This window comes from Nannospalax galili, unplaced genomic scaffold, assembly GCF_000622305.1.
Source record: "Nannospalax galili isolate Female #2095 unplaced genomic scaffold, S.galili_v1.0 scaffold155, whole genome shotgun sequence".
Lineage (NCBI taxonomy): Eukaryota > Metazoa > Chordata > Mammalia > Rodentia > Spalacidae > Nannospalax > Nannospalax galili.
Window position 1 is genome coordinate 9415643 of NW_008339923.1, and position 23049 is coordinate 9438691.

Consider the following 23049-nt stretch of genomic DNA (forward strand, 5'->3'; position numbering starts at 1 on the left):
TTCAAACATTCTGAGGAAGTCCACCTTAAACTCCCAGCATCTCAGGCAGAGGGATGAAAGGAGGTCAAAGGTTAGATAGCACTAGATAACATAACAAAATTTAAAGGAAGTTACTGTCTGTGGAAGGAGATTGCAGTCCAACTTGGGAAGAAAAAGTGGATATCCTGTAGAGTTAAATTAAGGTTTCAAATGCTCCATGATGTAAAGACAGGGCTGGCCCTGGGTATCCTCAAATTGCTAATTGCAGCAAATCAGCATTCAAAGGCTCTAGGGAGGAGGAATAGCTGTTACTTCCATCTAAACCCAAGACCACTGAGATTTGGAAAAAGATTATTTGACAGAGGTTAATAGAGTCTATCCACAAATCTCAAGACCAAAGCTGAACAGGAGCATGAAGTTTAGGGTAAGTTCCTCTTGTGGCTGGCTGTAGGTGCCCACAGTGCCATGAGATACACTGTTTCCTTCCTTCCCTTCAACTGTCTTTCATTGGGCAGGACCTGGTCTGTCACTGTTACACTGTGTAGCCACCCAGGGACACGCTCACCTGAGGAGCCCAGCAGGATGGTCACCACGACCTTGCCCGCCGTGGTTATCATGTTGCCAATGAACTCCTTAAGCTTGGAGGCGACAGAGGCCAGCCTACGGAACAGTTTTAACTTTGTGCTTTCTTCTAATTCGCCTTCCACACCTTCTTCTCCATCGAAGTCCTCTTCATAGATTAGTGCATCCTCTGGGTCCATCTTTTCTCCTCCAGGCTAAAGAAATGAAAAACAGAGAAGGCATCAGTGCAGACCTCTGTTAACCCACTGTGTGGATTATATGATTCTTAATTTGTGAATCAGTTACCGGGGTCAGTTTCACAAATCAGGCCTCAGGTCTCTCATAGTGAGCCCAAGTCACTCTGTTCTTTCCATTAGAAACTCACAGGAAACACCCTCAACCTGGTACTCCCTACATGTGCCCTGGGCTGTGCTCCCTTTACATTCTCATTCTTTTACAGGCAGAAGAAACAGTCCAGACGATTAACAATTCAGTTTTGGTTCTTCAGCTTTATTTAGTTTGCTCTGGCATGGGCTGGTTTTGTCGAACCACAGCAGCAACCTATAGGGCAGGGGTGGGGGTTGGGGTGACAATCAGAGATCAGAGTGCAGGCGTTTCTCTTCCTTCTGAAGTTTATCTTTGCTCCTCATTACAGGATTTCCTGACCAAGACAGTGGTCTTGGGCTGCTTGTGCTGTGGCTTCCTGTCAAATCCTTTTAGAGAGTGCTGTGCTGGCTGGATTCTACAGAATTCAGTGCTTGAGAACTGTCCTTAGAGATTTAGAAGGAAACACAGGTACCAGAATACGGACAAATCTCCAGGCACTATTTTTAACCAAGAATGTAAAGGTGTTGACTGTTATTAAAGACTAAGTAGAGATTTGTTTTTGGTTTATTAGAATCTTTTCTTAAAGGGCTTAGGATTTCCTTGAAAGGGTTAGACTTTTCCTTCAAAAGAGTCATATATAGAAGTTATCACCAAAGACAAAAGGCATGTGCCCAGATGCATTTGTCTCCAGGCTGATAGACTGCAACATCTTCAGCCTGACTGGGCAGAGCAGCTGGCTGGGGACTGGAGAGACTCTCAGCCTCACCTGGACATCTGGGAAGTCTGGCTTCTCCAGGTTCCCACGCCATAGGTTCTTTCTTGAGATGCTCAGCTCAGACATTCACAGTTCTCACTGATGGAGGTCTGGCTCTTAGAAGGCTGAGTTCACTGGGGGAGATGGAGCCAGGACATTCTGAGTGGCTTTGAGGGTTTAGACACATATTGTCAGCAAGAAGAGGACAGTGAGGGGGACTTGAGTTTGCCATTAAGTGAAAAAGGCTAGAGGTGTTCCCCCACATATCCTGATCCAAGTAGACATACCTATACGCACATACCTACACACTCCAATGAACAGTCATGTATATACCCATGTACACATGCATATACATGTATCAACACAGAAACACCTGCACACTGATGTACCTCCCCAAACAACCATGTGTATACCTGTACACACATATGCACACAGACACAAACATATCCATGCATACAGACACATGCACCTTTCCCTCTCCTGTGGGATTCAATCCTGGGTTAATTAAAGTTCATACACATAAACTGGGTTCTTTTCAGTTTACCAGGATATTCGGTAGCTCCCTGTATCAATGGGTTTTGCATCCATAGATTCAATTAACCATAGATGAGCACCACTTGTAAAGCTGAGTCTCTCTTGAGCCTGCAGGCTTTTTCTTGTCATTATTCTCTATGTAATATCCATCTGCAGAGCACTGGCATTGCATTAAGTATAGTCAGCCATCTAGAGATGATGTAAGTACTTGGGAGAATGGGAATTCTCCCAACACGACATGGATTTATAAAAGGGACTTGAACATGTATGAATTTTGTTATCTACAGGGTCCTGGATCAGACTTCCTTTGAAAATCAAGAGATGACTTGGGGGAGGTGGGCAGGAAGCACCAGCCCTAGTTGAGTATCTATTGGCAATAATAGACCCTGGGGAAGTTGGTTTTCCTTACTGGTGTGACACTGGTAGATTGATCAGACTGTAAGAGTTAGCCTAGTGCCCAAGAGCACTTGGGAAACACAGATTAGACTTATACGACCTTAAAAAAAGACAGATAATAGAGTAATAGAGGACATGAAGTTGGTGGCAGGGGCAGATAGTAAGGTATGGGTTGAGGGGGGAGAGTCAGAATATGATCAAAACACATCGTGTGAAATTCTTTATTCAATAAAGATATTTTAAAAAGAGATGACTGTTTCTATTTTTCCTGATGCAGAAGGAAGAGCTTACACTTATTAGCCAAAATGCTTCATCCTCACAAAGCCTAGTGTATCCGACTGTCCTGGTGAGAGACTCAGTAATACACAAGTAAGCTAGTAGGACAACGAGTAGGTAGACATCCATAACGAGGGCTGCTCAGAGAGGCTAAGCAGGGGATGCAGCTTGGCTCAAGGAGTGCTACTGAAGATTCTGAGGTCAGGGGAACGCTCTCTGAAGAGGTGGCACTTTAAGATCTAAATGTCAGAAGTCACTTACCACCAGTCATGTTAAAAATCTCAGGCAAGAGCCTCGTGGGCAGATGGAAGAAGAACTGCTCAAAGGCTCTATCCAGAGGGAAGGCAAATGTCACAGACACGGCCTCTTCATTCCCTTTTCCCTCTCAGAGAATGATGTTGCTTTCTACTTTAGAGAGGGAGAATCTGCGAAGTAAATCCAATGCCTCAGATAAGCTCCCTGCAGTCTGCCTGCTTGTCATAGACATACTCTTCTCTCCTTCTGGGGGTAGACAAGTTGCAAGTGCTCCAGTCATTGCAACCAGATCCCATCTGCTCAGTCCAGTCATTCTTTCCTTGATTTTGCATCAAAGTATTTTCCATTCTCTCAGATTACCCTCCTCAACAAACAGACCTTGCTATCTAATCTTACAAAATAGATCATTCCTAGTTGCATTTGCCTCCCCAAGTAAAACTTGGAAAAGTTCAGTCAGACTCCGCACCACCTCTCCATATATAATTCCTCTGGGAATGTCTCTAACAGGTTTGACCTCTAATCAGTTTCTCTAATGAGAAGTATTACAGAGACTGTTTTACAAAGTTTCTAATGGCTGCCTGGGAATAAACAGAGGGGAGACAGGAGTTAGAAAGTATAGGGTGTGACGTTTATGTCAAGTTCTTTGTGTCTTTGGTACATGTGTAGGTGTCTGTGGTCCAGGCAGCAGAACTCACTGTTAATATGAGGTGGGAGGGGAGGGACAGAGGAGAATGTGATAGCAGACACACTCATAAAATATTTCATACAATTCTTGGGGCTGCAGAGATGTCTCAGAGGCTAAGGGCACTGGCTGCTCTTGCAGAGGATCCAGGTTCAATTCCCAGCACCATATGGTGGCTAACAGCCATCTACAACTCCATTTCCAGGGGATTTGATGTCCTCTTTTGTCCTCTGTGGGCATTGCATAACATGGGTGCACCTACATACATGCAGGCAATATACTCACACACTTAAATAAAAATAATAAATAAAATATTCAAAATACTTCATAGAATTCTTACCCCTGTCAAAATGTAGAACTTATTTAAACACTTCAGCTCTTTACTTCGCCTCTTTAAAAGATATGGCTCAGCAGTTAAGAACACTGGCTGCTCTTGCAGAAGACCCGGGGTTTGAATCCCAGCACCCACATGGCAGCTAACAACTGTCTGTAACTCCAGTTCCAGGGGATCCGACAGCCTCTTCTGTCCTCCATGGGCATTGCATGACAGGGGTGCACTTACTTACGTGCCGGCAATACACACATACACATAAAAAAAATGATGCTAATTTTAAAAAGATGCTAATTTCAAGAGGTGTCCCAGTGTGTTTATCTTTCATGAGGAAAAGGGGCAGCCAGGAAGAAAGCAACTGAGGTTTAGGTCACCCTCTCTACTTTGCAAGCTCAGCTCCAAGGTGCTGAGCAGGTAGCTAGAGCGGCAAGTTGGAAGGGAAAATGGGAACTGGGCCAACGGGTCTTGGGTCACAGGCACCTAGCCTAGAGGATTGCCTGGGGACAACTCAGAGATGGTTCACCTTTCAGTTGCTCCCCATCTGGGACCACCTTGCCTTTCCACCCATGTGCTCATGGTTTGCCTAGGAGTACAACATGCAGGGACAAGCTTGGGAACCAAAGCTTCCTTTGCCTCTGTGCAATGAAGACTATGGTCTCCAGCCAGTGGGCCCTGTTTCTTAACCCTGCAGGTCTGCCTCAGGCCAGCCCTTCCTGCTATTCCATCATTCCACAGGCAGATTCCATCCTGTGCAGCTGCTCAAGGGTATGCCACACCACTGAGCACCGCTTCTCTTCTGACACCAGGTAAGTGGTCTCCCTCCAGGAAGGAAGTCTGGCCAAAGCCTTTACTCACTACACTTGAAGGGGAAGAAATAGAACACAGAGGAGACCGGCCTGGGTCACAGGAAGAAACAGACTCGTAACTTTCATGATGAATGACTCATTATTCCATTATAGAATGGCTACGGATGTAGATTAAATCAGCATTCTCTGGTCCCAAGTCTCAGTGAGATTACACAAATGCCTTCCCTTGACCTCTTTGAGGCAGGAAGGGATTCTGGGAGGTTTATAAGCATGCTATTGGGTCTTAGGGCTCTAGACATTTTCTCAACAGAATCTCTGGGGCCCTTAAGATGGAAATACTTTTCAAACCGGCCAAGCTGATAGAGCTGAGAGGAGGTGGGTCTGTGTCTCTGAGTCCTACTGTCCCATTAGGTCAAGGCCAGATTGTCTACTAGTTACCTTAGCTGGCATATTAACAGGCAGACCTTTTCCCTCCATTAAAGAGTCCTCTGCTGGCTTATAATCACTAGGTCCTGGGAGGAGCAGAGACTCACTCCAACATATTTATTAACAAGCATCCTTACTTACTGGAGAAATCTCGTACCTCACTGGAACACAACTTGAACTTGGTCTTGAAGCAATTAAGGAACACCAATAAATAATTTTGTTTTTGTTTTTGTTTTTTTGAGACAGGGTCTCCCTGTAGCCCCAGCTGGCCTGGAACTTGCTATGTAGACAAAGTTGGCCTCCATCTCACAGAGATCCACCTGCCTCTGCCTCCCGAATAGTGGGATTAAAGGCATGTGCCACCATGCTGGGCTGTACATAAACATTTAATTCCTGTGATTTCTGAGCCATCTTAGAATTCAAAGACCAAACAAATCCTTATGCAGCTTTAAAAAGTCCAATAAATATCTCATAGGATTATTATCCCTGTCAAAATGTGGAACTTACTGAAAGATTTTCAGTCCTCTACTTTGTGACTTTAAAAGATGCTGCTTTCAAGGGGAACTCCTGTCATTTGTGACAACAGGGATGGACTTGGAGGGCACTGTGCTCAGTGGAACAAGTCAGTCCCAGAAAGACCAACACTACATGATCTTATTTGCATGTGGAATTGAAAAGGCAAGCTCTGGAGTAGAGGGTAAAGATGGGTATTGCTAGAGGCTGGGCAAGTGCAAGGGAGCCTCTGGCCAGAAGATGTAAGGCTTCATGAGCCCTGGTGATCTATATACATCATAATTATTATAGTATTAACTCTAAAAACTGTTTATTTCAAAATAGCTAATACGGGATTATAATGTCCCCAACACAAAGAAAAAAGTAGTTGTGGTAATAGATATGCTAATGACATGATTTGCTCATTCAACAACTTATCCATATATTAAAATACCAAATTATGCCCTATAAATATATGTCAATACTGTTGTCAATTACAAATAAAAAGTAATACTGAAAAACAGTTCTTTTTTAAAAAATATTTTATTATTTTTATTTTATGTATATGAGTGTATTGCCTGCATGTATGTGAGTGCACCTGTGTCATGCAATGCTGCAGAGGTCAGAAGAGGCCTTTGGATTCTCCTGGAACTGGAGTTAAGGATGGTTCGTAGCTGCCATGTGGGTGCTGGGCACTGAACCCAGGTCCTTTGCGAGAGCAGTCAGTGCTCTTAACCACTGAGCCATCTCTCCAGCCCCCTGAAAACAGTTCTTGATTTCAAATGTAGATGAAACATTTTAAGGTGGCATCTCTCAGTGCTATAGATCCAGTCACCTGCATGGTCATCTGGTCACTGCACCTGAAAAGAGCCTAAGTCCATACCAGCCTTGCATGGCTTTCATATCTGCCTTCTACACGTGGCATGTCCCAAAGGCTATCCTTCCTAATTAATTCTGACAAAGAAGATACACAGCTATTTTTTTGGGGGGGGGAATCTGAGTATCCTTGTTTCCTTACCCCCAACATGGTATCATTCCATCTGAGGGAGTAAATCCTAAGACTATCAGGTGACCATCAGACAGCGGGCTTGCCAGGCTCACTGAATCAGAATCTCTGTATTCCAGGCAGGGGTGATTAAAGACTCCCTTGAATGTAGGCAGCCACTCTGGCCCTACACCCTGGCTGTTGGAGGCCACTGGCAAGAAAGTTGTACAGTATGAAGCCTATCTAAGTAGACTCCCATTAATGAAAAACATACAAAAGAAACATATCAGAGCCTCCTTGGGTTCCAGTGGAGCCTTGGTCTCCAAATCAGTTTCTGGTGCAACTGAACCCATCTTCTTCTTCATGGTTAAAAGCAAGCTTTCAAAAGCATTTCTATGAAAGTCTATCAAAGTTACATGGAATGAGCCAAAAGGTCTGGGAGGCAAAGGGACCATTTTACAAAGTGTCACCATTGTTTATGTATTATTTTTTAAAGTTAACAATTTATCTTAACAAAATGGGTTCATCTCAACAGAAGAGTCCACAGATGGAAGGGGAAAGTATTGTGACTCATAGAAGAAGAAAAACGGTCTCTCCAGTTCCCCCTACAATGGCGAGAAGAGAGACCAAGGCAGAATTACTGGTGCACCATCATGTATACTATGTAAGCCTATCATGACAGCACTTCACAGATAAAGCAAATATTTTATTGTGTTGCTAGTCTTGCTTTGGGAAGATTATTTTCCCAGGCTTAATAGAAGCAGTGTATGTATCCTATCTCACCTGGAAAAGTGAGTCTGTAGATGCTGTTTTCAGCCCCATCCCAAGCGCTGTGAGAGTTTAATAAAGGCAGGAAGACAACTGAGCTAAAGCACAGGGGCCAGTCTAGTACCAGAAGGATGTGGGATTCTATAAATCCTCCTGCTCTTGAGATGTGGTAGCTCTGGGAACTCTTCCAGCCCCCAAAGAGAAAGCTTTCCAGGTTGAACTTCCAAGTTCATGGCTATGGTCTTTAAGGGTTGTCTAACATGGGAACTGGAGAGATGGCTCGGTGGTTAAGAGCACTGGATGCTCTTCAGACGACCCAGGTTTGGTTCCCAGCAGCCACATGGTAGCTAACAACCTTCTGTAACTCCAGTTCCAGGGGGTCCATCTTCTGGCCTCTGCAGGCATTTCCTGCATGTGGTGCACTTACATATACACAGGCAAAACACTTATATACATATATATTTTTTAATTAAAAAAATTAGCATTTTAAAAAAGAATTGCCTAACCTTGTTTAGAAGGGAAATGAACAATGGAGACTAGACAAATCAAATTGGCCATTTATTTTAAAGGCTTTTTGCTTTAATATTTTCTTTAAAAAATGACTTAATGGAACACCATAAAAACCAGATCAGTATTCTGGCGTGCACGTGTGTGCGTACGCGTGTGCACACACACACATACACACCACACAGTGTTATCTACTCAGTGTGTCTTTTGTTTCATGGACTATTACTTTCTCTGCCCTATCCATTTCCTCTTGTGGGAATCAGCTAAGCTTAGTTCTAAAAGTACACCCTGGTGCTCTCTCTAGAAATAACACATTAAGGGATGATGACAAAAGCAGCCTTCTGAGGGCCCATGAGTACTTCCTGATGCTTCAAAGTTTTCTGAAATAATCAGAGCCCATATAATAACTTGTGATGCACTAAGATGTAAATGAAGCAAACATCTTTTGGTCTTTGTTATGAAGATGTCAAAAGGCTGAGGAGGTGTGCTGCTTTGGAATCAAGAAGTTTCCCTCCTTCCCCCTTAGGCTGTCCATCCATCCATCCACCCACTCATCCATCCATCCACCCACCCACTCATTATATGTCTATCCATCCATCTTCCATCTTTTCCTCCATCCTCCTGTTCCCATCCATCCATCCATCCATCCATCCCCTCTTCTGTTCAGCACCTTGTTACCAAGCCCAGTGTTGAGTGCAGGATGAGATACAGAAGAGAACCTGACCATGAGACATCTAGTATTCACGGAAAAAATAGGTAGATAAAAATTCATAAAATTGGAGTATAGGTTCCAAGGGACATTGGGAAGAAAGATGATTCACTCTGATTGAGAGATCTACTGGACATGATTTTAAAGAGGAATTCTTGGCAAACAAAGCAAAAAACAAAACAAAGCAAAAACAAAAACCAGTGCTTGTGAGATACTAGAGATACCAGTCACAGAGAATGCTGGCACAGAAGAGGACCTCAGTCAAGGCGTACAGAGTAAATAAAGTTGACTTTGGATAGGAAGCATCTTTGTGTTCAGCCCCAGCAGAATGCACTCGTTCATGACAGACAGTTTACATCTGAGTCTGTCCTGCTTTAGCCGAAAGCCCTAAGTCTGGGACAACACAAGTCTGTGCAGTCAGTTCTGGCCCAAGACTCACCCAAGTGCTTGGTGTTTCATGCTTTGGGTTGCTCTGTGCAAGCCTCCATATCAGTCAATTAGTGCCTGAGCAGGTGGGCTGCTGCATTTGAGGTTGAGAGGACAGGGGGTTCCCAGATTCCTGAGTATGACCTTTGACGCTGGGAAGGAAGTATCCTGCTGTACCATCATGGGCAGCATTGCCTCCCTGGGACAGACAGTTTTTTTCTAGCACAAGCACCGAGTGTGAGGTTTGCAGCTACCTGGGCAGCTGCCAAAATTCTTTCTACTCTGAATAGTTTCATGTGGCAAGTAATTGTGTCTGCAGAAAACCCAGGACACAGGAAATTTAAAGCCAGTGACTATGGATTAAGTCTCCTGTTAGAAATGAGCAAAAGCCAAATGCCTAACTAGAAGGCATCAGGACAAAGACTGATTTCTTTCATTTTTTGTTTCTTGTCTATATATAAAGTGTGACTTGAGCATCAATGCCTTCGTGTGAAACACAGCCCAGGTGACCACTGGAACTGCCCAAACTATGGTATCATGGTAGCCTGAGGATGACACGTATTAAAAACAAATTTAAAGTTTTGAGATTAGGAGTGATTTGCAAAGAATAGCCGATCCTAAGTGTGGTATCACTCAGCTATCAGCAGGTTATATTGGAATAATTTTACTTTGCTTATTTCTTTTTAGTTTAGTTTTTAATTTTTCAAGACAAGGTCTCATGTAGCCTAGGCTGGCTTCAAAGTTGCTATATAGCTGAGGCTAGCTTTGAACTCCTGATCCACCTGCTTCCAGCTCCCAAGTGCTGGAATTACAGGTGTGTACCACTACACCTGGCTGGAATATTCTTTTTATCTTTTGTTCATTTTATTTATTTGATATGTTAGACTATTTAAAAGATGCCCCTTTATACAGGCCATGTTGTGACTGCAATTTCTATTTGAAAAGCATTTGATTTGTCAGTAAAAATATTAAAAAATGCACAAAACATTACTTGCTCAAAAAATAAGGTCTCAAATTTCATGAAACAGTGAAAAATATAAGTACGGGAACAGACATAGAATACCATTTTAATGGAATCATATACTGTCTTATTTCATTGGTAAACTGTTTCTACATACTTTGCTTTTCATAATGCAACTCTTAGTTTTTAGGATTTTAGAATAAAGGTCTGTTTCTCAGCAATGATTGGCAGGTCTGCTTCTGAATTAAAACGAACAGTCAAAAAAAGCCTACAGACATGTCCACTGAGGTTCAGGCAGATGAATCTACTACTAAGACTGTTCACATCTATAGCAAGAGCAGAGGTTTAGTGTGGGTCTGTCCCACCTACACCTAATTCCTCCCCAAGGTCTTTCTGGAGAACCCCTAGATTTGTGAATGCTTCAGAATAGCAAGCCTCAGCCTCATCAACTGATCAAGGAAAGCCTTCTCCAGGGCTTAGCTGCATTTGAAAAGGAATTCTCCCAGGCACTGAGGTTTAATCTTGCCATTTCCCCACCAAGAGAAATGAAAGAAGAATCAATGCCAGCAAACACTATTCTTTTAGCATCCTCAGAACTAAACACTCTAGATGCAAAAGCCAGTATTTATAAGCAGCAGGAAGTATGCTGGGCCCTTCAGAAACAAAATAAATTCCTCTGCTTACTTTGGCTGGGTGTTATGATTCCTCGCAGACTCAACTCTAGATTGTCAAAAGTCAGAAGCATTTTCTTGAGGGTGAATCCTAGGATTTACCCAGCACCCTTTCCCTGGCCTACCTGCTGAATGGAAGTTAATATCTAAATTAGTCCCAAACAAATTCAGCTGAAATAGAAAACAACACCCTAATAATATTAAGTGCTCTCAAGGCTCCTGAATAAGAGATGTTCAGGCTATCAATCTCTTTACCTTATGCTGTCTTTGAATAAAATGACTAATAATATATGTGCCTTAGATTTCAAATAGGACAGAGGCACCATAAGCTTAAGTATGAAAATGGGTGTGATGAGGATGGAAACATGATTTTAAAATTAACACATGTATAGGCCTGGAGAGATGGCTCGGTGGTTAAGAGCACTGACTGCTCGTGCAGAGGACCTGAGTTCAATTCCCAACTCCCATATGGTAGCTAACAGCCATCTGTAACTCCAGTTTCAGGGGATCCGACACCCTCTTCTGACCTCCTCAGGCATTGCATGACGCGAGTGCATTTACATACATGCAAGCAATACACTCATACACAAAAATAAAAATGATAAAATATTTCTAAAAATTAAATTAATATGTGTTTGTGTCTTGCTTTTTTTTTTTTTTTTTGAGACAGGGTTTTCCTATAGCCCTAGCTAGCCTAGAACTCTCTATGCAGAGGTGTGCGCCACCGTGCCCAGCTACCCCTGGCCTCTTAACTCACCTATGGTGAATTATTAGGGCCACAAGAGAGATATCACTGAGTTGGACTGACATCAAACGCAATGTCCAACTTAAGTTTCTAGAATCCTAAAGGACCTTGAATTTGAAGCTGTTCTCAAATCAGAGAACAAAATAAGGAAAGCAAGTAGCAATTTATTAAGCAAACAAAATGAGTAGACACTGTGCTTTGTGGTATTTATTTGATATTTCATTTTTGCATTTGCAACAACTGTGTAATGTATTACATTTTGTGTGTGTGTGTGCTGAGGATTAAATCCAGGGTATTAGGCACGCTAAGTGCATGCTTTACTATGAGCTAACTTTCAGCCATTTAAGAAATTATCTCAAATATTATACAATCACTGTGTGTTAGCCTCCATGTCTATGTTGAAAGTCCAATTGATTTCCAGTAATTATCCCTTAGCCTCCAGGTGCAATGGACAATCATTGAAAATAATAATAATAACAAATAATAAGGAAAAATCCTAAACTTGCAAAATATCAGTTAACAAGTTCACTGTCACAGACTAAGACAATTTTTAAACTTTTAAAAGTGAATTTATTTTTATTTTATGTGTTTTGCTTGCACATGAGTACATCATGTGTGTGCAATACCCAAGAAGGCCAGTAGAGGGCGGAAGGTCCCCTGGGACTAGAGTTATGAACTGTTTTTAGGTGCCATGTGGTTGCTGGGAACCCAACCTGGATCCTCTGCAAGAGCAGCCAGTGCTCTTAACTGCTGAGCCATCTCTCCAGCACCCCAGATTTGTGCAAATAATTAATCAAAACATTTTCAAAACTGTAAATACTCTAAATATTCAATTATAAAAACATATTCAATTAATATCCCCTATTTTAAAATCACCAAGTCAACAAGAAGAAAAAGTAGTTTCCAAGTTTTACACATTTTTTAGGATTTGTAGACCTGAATGAAAGATGAGGTTAGTGGCCATTTTTAGGTAATTACTTTTTACAGTTTGTGCCTTATTTGCCCTAAAAATAAGTGAACAATGGTACACAACATGTTTATAAATCTTTAAGGAGTAAGATCTTAGGCAATAATATCAAGTCTACTTTATATTCTAGAATTATATCTTCTCTGTATTATTTTTCTTTAAATAAGCATTCAAGGTAATTTCTGCTTTATTTGTGAAGCACATAAACCATTTATTATAGCTGAGAATTTTCTTTCTTTGATGGGTTAGTGGTTAACATTTCTAATGTAAGTAATCCCAATTAATTTCAGTTTTAACTTTTTGCCAGTTATGACTAAAAACATCTGGTAGTTGTAATTATCTTGTATAAAATGTCCAAATTACGTTTTTTTTGGTTTTGTTGTTGTCGTTTTGGTCTTTTTGAGACAGGGTCTCCCTGTAGCCCCATCTGTCCCGAAACTCACTATGTAAAACAGGTTGACCTTGATCTCACAGAGATATGCATGCCTCTGCCTCCCAAGTGCTGGGATAAAGGCATGTGCCACCAAGCCTGGCTCAAATTAAGTATTTTCGAGTAGGTTTTAGATTTTTTTCTCTGAAAATTTTATCTTTCCATCCAAAACTGTCAACTACTTTTAAAATATATGTCACCTAAACTCACATAACACAGTATAGTCCTTAGGACATAGCAGTGGGTCCGGAGGGTGTTACAAGGCATATGGCCTGCTCCCACACACCAGGACGTGATCTCTAACACGCACCTTATCCAACATGTGCTCTTAAAGCCTGTTCATTCATTATACATTTTAAAAACCTCTCTCATTATTTTCTAAATATATACTTCCCCCCTCTGGAGTACTTAAAAATGACAGAACCCAAATACTCTGAGCTGACACAATAACTCAGAGGGAAAAGTGCAGTTACACAGCCTCACTCTGACAGGAAGTTGCACAGGCTGGAAACCTGTCAAGGGGCAGTTGAGGTTATTTTTCTTCGAAAATTACTCTGTGCTACTTTAAAAATATCCTGAAATAACTCAGATCTACAGACCAAGTGGGTCAGTGCTGTGGAAGACTTTTCAGTGTTGGCCATCTGACACACACTAGGCCACAGTGAGGCCAGATGATCACCTGAGATGATGAAAGAGGAAGCAGGCTAGTCCTGACTCCTCCATGAGGACCTCATGAAAGATGACACTCGGGTCCCTAGCACCTGTGTTCTCATAATCAAGGTGTGGACGTGAGTGTTGGCCCAGCAATATAGCACAGGCTGCTTTGCACAGGTGGCTGTGGCCACTTACACTGCATGCTCAGAGAACCACACAAGGCTCTGTGAGGCTTGCTCTCAACACTGAAATGCACAAGCCATCAGACAAAGGCCCTAGGAATGGAAGAAGGTAGACGCTTACCAATTCTTCATTTTCACACTCAGAATTGTATTGTCCTGCTTCTTCCATCTCTGGTTTCTGAACAATGTTTCTGCAGACCAGCCAGATAGTCAGACTTGCAATGAACATCCCGATGTCTGGCACGAACACTCTGATCCCGTTGCCAGCGTCAGCTCCCTTCAAGCTACAATGGGAAGAAAATGAAAATGGGAGGAAATTGTTTTATTACTACAGTTAAACATTTTACTGAATATTTCGAACTTCTTAGTGGTTTAAAATAAAAGATGCTGAGTTTCTGCCTAAAAGTTACCAAACAGCTTTGAATTGACTTCAGAATCTTTTGAGTTCGACTGAGATGAGGGAAGATCCCAGTGTTTCACAGGAGTTTTAGAAATATAAAGAAAGCTAAACCAATGATCGATTCCCTGCTAACAAACTACATTGGTGTTAAATAAAACACGTGTGCCGTGTAATACAGTTGTACATCACCTAGATGAAGCTGCGTGAAACAAATATGGAGTGGCAGTTGAAGATTCTACAATGCAAATATAAATCAAGCCAGGGAGAAAATGGAGAAAACATTAAAATAATTCTCAAACCCAAGACCTCCTCATTATTTTGGCCCTTAGTTCATTTTACTTCCTGTACTGGTCCAAGAAAGGTGAATCCAGTGTGTTTATTTTTTAATTTTAGAGAAGTGGTGTCCAACTGAGAATGAGAAGATTTGGGTTCAAGCCTACGCCTGATGGCAAGCTGACGCTCTGCGTGGCCCTTATTCCCATAGCCCCCACTCTTTATTTGAGCCAAAGATATTATACCACTTGCCTTGTTTAACCCATTCCAGTGAAATAAGATATAAGGTCAGGATTTTAGGGAAAAAGATGAACACACACACACACACACACACACACATACACACACAGAATAATGTGAGTTTCTCTTTTGCAAAATATAAAACACATTTTCACTGATGCCTTGTGCTTTAAGAAGAGCAGCATCAATTGATGGTTACTTAAACATCAAGCTTTTGTGGCAAGTGCTGTTATAACTGAGATCTTGAAACTGTGTAGGAGGCAAGCAGGCCAGAGGGCGGTGTGAGGAGGAGGAATCTGGGAAGGTCATCCAGAGGCTATCTATGACTCTAGGCGTGTCCCAGCACAGGACCAGGAGGCTCCTTCCTGAGTTGCTAGCTTAGCTGAATGGCAAGGGCCTTGACTAAATAATGTTCTGGCAATGCCCACTCTGGGAAGTGTAAAACAACTGATTACAATTAACAGCCACAGGCAGACTCAACACATCCTTCGGCACAAGCCACAGGTCAGTTCAGCCCTTCCAGGGGCATGGATGACAAAAGAAAAGTGTCCCCACCACTATGAAGGCATGTCACACACAACTGTTCTCTGATCACCCACATGATAAGGAATAAACTCTGTCAGGAAAAGCTAATGAAATGATTGAGGATCTGAGGAGACAGTGAGTTGCAGGGAGAGAAGCAGAGGGTCTACTGCCAGGGTGGCACCTGTGACACTCACTGGAATCAAAGAGTGGGAATTTCAAAGGCAGGTTAAGTCTTCAAAGAAATGTTTGTCAGAGATAAAACTTGGTTGGAAACAAAAAGCAAAAGGTAGGCATGCAGGCCCCTTGCACAATGAAGATAAGTGTAAATACAGTAGTCAAACACTTTCTGACTGGCTTTAAGATCTGGTTGGTTCAAGGTCCCAGGGAATTAGAACCCTGCAGATACCCAATTCTTAGATGCTCAGTCCCACAACTAGTATATAATCTACATATAATCTACACACAGTCTCCCTTATAGTTAATCATCTCTAAATGACTTACAACATTAAGTGCAATGTTAACACTTTATAAACAGTTATTTATGGAATAATGACAGGACAAAAAAGTGTACTATTTAATACAGATAAAATTTTCCCAAGTACTTATAGTCTGTGGCTGTTTGAATCTGCAGGTACAGAACTCTCAGGTACAGAGAGCTGATTCTGTATGCATTCACATATGTGTTATGTAACTATATACTGTATTCATTTAACTATATACTGCATCACATCTCAGGGAAACATTTAAAAAACATTAAATAGCAAGACCCCGATTGCCTGGAAATAACAATATTTTAGTAAATAAAACATTGTTAATAATATCTACCTTATACTGAGTATTTTGTGCTAAAAGTTTTATATATTTTATTCATTACAATTAACTCTCACATACAGTAAGGCTTTATTATCCCTCATGTACATATGAAGAATGAAGGCTTCAAAGTGACAGCAAACTCAAAAGTCAGACAGAGAGATAATAGAGTTGCACTTTACTTTCTTTAAGTTCCAGTGTGTGATCTCAAAGACTCCCCTATCATCTGTACATCCCAAGGCCTTTCTTTCTGCTCTTTCCAATGTGTACATACATGTTCATGTTTACAGTCAACAAAACTGAGCACATGTTGCTTTTTTATTGAATTTTTATATTGCCTTATTTTGGGAGGATTGGTTTTTTTTTTTTTTTTCCCCTGGAGGAATGGTCTTGTTATGTAGCCCAGGCTGGGCTGGAACTTATAATCTTCCTGCCTTAGCTTCCCAAATGCTGGGATGACAGCACCATGCATGGCTATTACTTATTGTTTTGAAGCTGATTTATTCTTTTCATATATCACTAACTTTCAAAATTTATTGATTCTTATGCATCATCCTGCTCATGACTCATGTATTTAATTATTTAGTCTACAACAATTGTGCATAGAATGTTTTCATTTGCTTTTTACTAAAATGTTATCTCTAAAAATCAATAGCTAAAGGTTCATAGTACTGGAAGGTTCTATGTAGGCTGCTCGGGGGAAAGGCCATCAACAGTCTTACTCAGCTGTGAAATAACTACAGTAACAACTGCAGTGGCAAGATATGCCCTCTGGTGCAGTAGTGGCATGAATGCTAGGTGAGTAGTCAAACACTTTCTGACTGGCTTTAAGACCTGGTCCACAGGAGAAAATCCAGGCCTTGTAGAGTAAATATGGCCAAGGTCCCATGGCTGGGGAACTCACAGACCTCAGGGTGAACATACTACTATTACTATTCTGCTAAATGTACATACTATCAAACTTCCCTCTAAATTTATATCTCTATACTCATAGAGTAGTACAGCTTTCAGACCTCATCAGAGAAGTTCCTTTATGTAGTAAACAATGGTTAATACAGAAATTCACAACTGATCAAAATGCAAAGAGGAGGTATCAGTGGAGTTCTCAGCCACAAATCTTATCCCCCAACACTCAGGGACTATCAGGAAAGAGGGGGCAGGAAGACTACAAAAGCCAGAGATCAAGGGAGGACCAGAGCAAAACTGTGTCTTCTGGACATGACAGGACAACTGCCCTCATGACAAGCAGTGGTGGTCTTCTAGCTTGTTTCTCCACTGCTGTGACAAAACACTCTGACCACTACCAACTTGGGGAGGAAAGGGTTTATTTTATCTTACATCTCCCAAGTCACAGTTCATCAGGGAGTCCAAGGTAGGAACTCAGGGTAGGAACCTGGAAGCAGGATCTGGAGCACAGGCCATGAAGGAACACTGCTTATTGGCTTGTTCCCCCGGCCCCTGCTCAGCCTGCTTTCTTATGCAACACAGGCCCACCTACCCAGGGGTGGCACCACCCACAGTGGGCTGGGCTCTCCCACATCACTCAACAATCAAAAAGGTGCCCCATGGACACGGCAACATGCCAGTTCAATGGAGGCAAGTCACAGGCTCCCTCAACCCAGGTGTGTCAAGTTAACACTAAAGCTATCCAGCACAGGTGGTTTCCTGCTCAAGGCCTGCACAAGAACAAGCCAGTTGACATTCTAGCATGGAGTGGACAACAATTTTTGAGCCTCATCCTTGGATGAGGAGCTATTGGCAGTTGATGGATTCTGGGGAGGGAAAGTCAGTTTTCTTTAAAGGATGGCCCCTGGTAGGTGAACCACCATGCTCTTGCTAGTGGGTGGACCCACATCTAAGAGTATATGAGCAACACAAATTGGACTCTCTGGGTCATTAAAAAAAAGAAGACACTAAGTTTGGAAGGCGTTAGGAGGAGGAGTAGGGGGTGAATATGGTCAAAATACACTAAATGAAATTCTCAAAGAGTAAAAAAAAATCATATTACAAAAAATCAATAGTTAATTAAAGTGTTTGCTAAATTAGAATCTGCTAGGCATCAACCCTCTGACCAGTCAAATTTGTTTGTTTTTTAAATTTTTTTATTGAATTTTTTGTGTATTTAATACAGAACATCTCAAGCAATCTTAATCATCTCTATACCTCCATATCCACTGGCACCATCCCATAGCCCCACCACTGGAGCCCATATACTCTGTCATCCATGTTAAGGCCCACTGTGTCATCAGTGTTCCAAGCCATTCCCCAGTGCAAGTCCATCTAATTAATAAATGAACAGCCTCACAGACAGGCTTCTGTGGAAAGCTTCATTTTGGAAACAAACACCATGTGAAAAATGGCAAATTCTAGGGCTGTGGAGATGGCTCAGTGGTTAAGAGCATTGACTGCTCTTACAGAGGACCTGGGTTCAGTTCCCAGCATCTACATGGTAGCTAACAACCCTCTGTAACTCCAGTTCTAGGGGATCTAATGCCCTTTTCTGGCTTGTGCAGGCATTGCACACATGTGGTACACTTACATACATGCAGACAAAACATTCATACACATAAAATTTAAAAAATCTCTTAAAATTAACTAAAAAAAGAAGTAAATTCTTTTCATTTGGGGCTAAAGTAAGAAAGTTCCATTAAGAAAGCTTCAATTCTACAATAAAATCTGATGACTGATTCTATCATAGGAAAAACAGAGAGGTATGCCTTTAAAGTTTGCTTAACACGATCCAACAGAACAAATGAGTAGTACTTAGACTAATGAGGAGGGAAAAGGTAAGGAAAGTAGGAGACCAGCAAACAAATGCCGCCAGGTCACATCTTGAGAGCAGGCTGGCTCTACCTGGGTGGATTGGGTGTATATATTATTCTAGCTCTTTCATGGAAAACAAATTGACTGTGGCACTTCATGAATGCACAAACCAAAGTTGAGCAAGGATGAAAGAGTTTTTAGAGAAAAGTAGAGTTCCAGCTGCGACCTCTGCTATTTCTCATACTACAATAGAGAGGGGAAAAGCCAGAGGGAGAAAGTCAGGGTCAGCTTCCCCACCCGTGGGTAACATTAAGCTCCAATTTGTAGTCACTTTGAGGCAACAGTCTGAGCTTTGTGCTTCTTGGTCCCCAAAGAGACATCTCATAACATACATATATTAAGGAATAAATGAATGCAGCTTACAAAGCAATCATTCCACCCATGGTGATAAAATTCAGAGACTGGGTCCAAGGTTGGGCTATGGTTCCCATATGGCAAGGAATCAGTCAGCCACAGAGGTGTTAAACTATTAACTTGGCTTACCAGGCTCACAAAGCCATGTATTCATAATACTGCCGCTGCCGGAACAATGAGGGTCTTGAAGAATATGATGAAAAATATGTACGATGAATAGACCATCCTCTAGTAAATATGTCATTCAGAGGCTGGCTTATCAGTTCAGTTTAGACCACTGTTTAATAAGTTCCCTTTAGTAGAAGTGCTAGTCTGAAAATGCTCATGCTGTGCATTACTAAAACAAAGCAAGGCAAAATGAAGCCTCTGGTTAAATAAATGTTAGAAACTCATAATGAATATTTTTATAGTAAAAGATTTAAGGAGTTCTGAAGTAAATCAATTAATCTGAATTTAATTAAACCTACGTTTTTCAAATTTATTTGACTGTAAAATGATGGCTCACAAAGTTCATCTAATGCCTATTACGTTTTTGGAGCTAGTTTTCACGGCAAGTGCTTTGTAAAATGCTATTAAGAGGATGCTCCTAGGTCTAGACTTTCTATGCAAAATGAATGTATAACACATTTAGAAACTATACTAATGTATAGCAATTCCCTCTACATTTAGTTTTTAATAGGCCTCCAATAATTTTAGTGATTGGGATTCATTCCCTTATCTAGTCATAATGATGCATCCATTCACCAAGTCAGCCTTGGAAATTATAGAGCTGGAAGAGAATGCGAAAGAATCGTCTCTACTTCTTCATCTTACAGATTATGAAACAGAAGGATTAAACATTGGCTCAATTGCACAGTAAAGGCAGAGTCTACCAGACAAGTCAGCCTTTCTTATACCCCTCTTACTCCTTTGAGTTCTCCCCCAAGCACAATGGACACATTCTACACTATGTCCTCACCTGACCTACCTTCCACTGTGTGCAACAGGCTTCCTCTTCCATCATCAGATGCTATGTCCACAGTGGTTCCCTCAACTACAAGGGCAAATAACCTACTCAACCAGGGCAGAAACTGGGGGTCACAGTTCTCTCATGGAAAGACTACTGGGGACTCTCCTTTATGACATTTCTCCCACCCTTCTTTATATCCACTCCTCCCATTATATCCCTTTCTATATCCACAGCCCAATTCTGTTATTTTTGTCTCAGGTTGGCCCTCTCTCAGTCAGGCCTGCACATTGCTACAGAGTTTGGTTTTAGAAACTACGAGACTGGTCTATTGGTCTCCCACCAACAAGAAGCATCTAATTTTCTTGAGTATGGCAGAAGGCCCTCACTGCCCCAGGTCTTGCTTACTTTATCTCTTGCTATGATTTCCTTCTACTCCAAATACCAGACCTACTGAATGCAGACACCCAGAACAGGGAAGTGTGTCTCCTTTGAATTAGCATGCAATGTATTTCCTAGACCAACAATGCCTTTAATGAACAGGGCATGGTAGTGCATGTAGATAATACCAACATTTGAAGACTGAGGCAGGAAGATCACCAGCTTGAGACTAGCATAGGCTATACAGTGAAACCTTGTCTCAAGAACAAAGAAAGAAAGAAAAAACTTTAATTTGTCAAGACTCACCAGCCACATCCCCACTGTGAATTCAGACATTCCCAACTTGCTCCACCATTCATTCCATAAATGAATTGACCACTTCCTCTTTTTGATGGCCACTATACCCAAGACACACTGGATGATGAAGCAGCTCTCTTATTTACCCATCTTCCGGAGAGTGGCCTCCTGTCTAGTCTACCTGGGGACCCTCCCAGCATGCCTGGAGGATGGCTGGATGTATGCTAGCTCCAGACACACTGCTGACCAAACAGACACTCTTTCTTCCTAGGACTGAGATCTGTGTAAAGCACCAGGGAAGAACTAGACAGGTATCATCAGCAGACACTCTGTCATTTAGACTGGTGAAGCTAAAACATAAGCACTTAGAGGGAGGAAAAACGGCTATTGTCTGGAGAATGCTGTGAAGACCAGAGTCTGTGAATAAATTCTCCAGTTATTTTCATATGCAGATTATTTGTCAAAATTTAAATCACTTTAAAATCAAATTTTAGATCATTAACACATTTCTGGTTTTATTAAGTTAGTACATACAGAAAACATTTGAAAAACAGGAGATGCAATTAATGAAAATTCCATGGTTCAATTTCACAGAAATTTTATTCAAAAAAAACTACTAAGAATTTACTCTGTACCTAGGGTAATGTCTGTGAAGCATGAGTTACTGGCCATGACGGTATATAAAGGCGTTAAAGTCAGAAAGATAGGTTCATGCTAGACTGCATCAACCAAGATTGGATTCGTTGGAAAGGATTCACATAACCAGAACTTTGAAGGACTTGGACCAACAAGGCACACAATCATCAAGGCAGTGAGACTAGAAATGAGACAGTGAAGGTTTCTGGGAGTGGAGGTGCTGCCTCCATGGTGTGTGAGAGCTTAAGACTTTTCAGGGGCAGAGCTGGTTCAAGCTGGAAGTCACAGGAAATTCATGCCTGAAAGAGAAGTCATGCTGAAGTGGGAGATTCAAGAATTATTTTTGCAAATGTGTTGATTAAAGTTAGCAGAATGAGTTAGATTACCCAGGGTCAGAGAGTAGCTTAAGTAAATATACATAGAAGGTTCACTAAGCTAACTATAAGCACATATCACAGGACATTTAACAATACATTAAATTTTATTTCAAGTAAATTCTCCATTTGGAAACAGGCTAACCACGTTCCCAGACATCCTGTTTTCATAAATCATTGAGATTAACATGTACTTCTCCCTATAAAATGTTAAACTAAATCATACTGTTTGTTTCCAGGCATATGCCAATGACATGTTTCACATATAAAACTGAATATTAAACTAGATCAAGCATCATGCTCTCTTAAATAGCCAAGCATTTCCTATCCAATCTTGTTAGGGTCACAGTGACCTTATTTGCTCACAGAGTGATTATATCTCTTAAAAAATTTGAAGAAGCTGCAAAACTGTCTATCATAGTTGAAGAGGAAAGGAAAAATTTCCATAACATGAATAGGCTGAAAGAAATCATGTCTATCAAACCAGACTTAGAGAGAATACTCAAAACAATACAAAGAACTGAAGATAGGAATGACTATACCCAAGAAGTTACAAAAACAAAACAAAGGAACGTATAATTATGGACATACAAAATAGGACCAATAACACAAAGTACAAGAACAATGACCAATACATATCTTTCAATAATAATTCTAGATATCAATGGCCTCAATTCCCCAGCCAAGAAACACAGGCTAGTGGAATGAATTAAGATAGAAAATCCACCTCTTTGTTGTCTTCAAGAAACTCATCTCACTTTCAAGGAGACTCACTACCTTAGGGAGTAAGAATGGAAAAAAAATACCAAGTGAATGACAGTAAGAAGAAAGTAGGTCTTACGATTCTAATATCTGACAAAGTAGTCTTCAAATTAAAACTATTAGAAGAGATACGGAGGGTCACTTCATTATAATCAAAGGAACAATTGACCAAGAAGTTATAATCATGAACATGTATGTGCCAAACTCTGATGCACCCAATGTCATAAAAATGGTACTCCAGGACTTATAAAACACAGATTAACCCCAACTCAGTAATAGTACATGACTTCAATACCCCACTATCTTCAATAGCTCAACTGGATATAAAAAGAGAGACATCTGAATTAAATGACATCTTACATCAAATGGACCTAAGAGACATCTACAGAATATTCCACCCAAGC

The 23049-nt window shown here is 41.2% G+C and overlaps 1 protein-coding gene across 2 annotated transcripts in view; it reads right to left on the bottom strand.

Annotated features, from left to right (window-relative positions):
- Positions 1–23049, bottom strand: part of Piezo2 (piezo type mechanosensitive ion channel component 2) — a 442859-nt gene that overhangs the window by 163118 nt on the left and 256692 nt on the right. For both annotated transcript variants that reach the window (XM_008834681.3, XM_029564318.1), the window contains exons 5-6: positions 13946–14108; positions 545–755 (exon numbers count right to left, since the gene is read on the bottom strand). In XM_008834681.3, coding sequence (XP_008832903.1) covers positions 545–755; positions 13946–14108 — 374 coding nt within the window. The remainder of the gene's footprint in view (positions 1–544; positions 756–13945; positions 14109–23049) is intronic.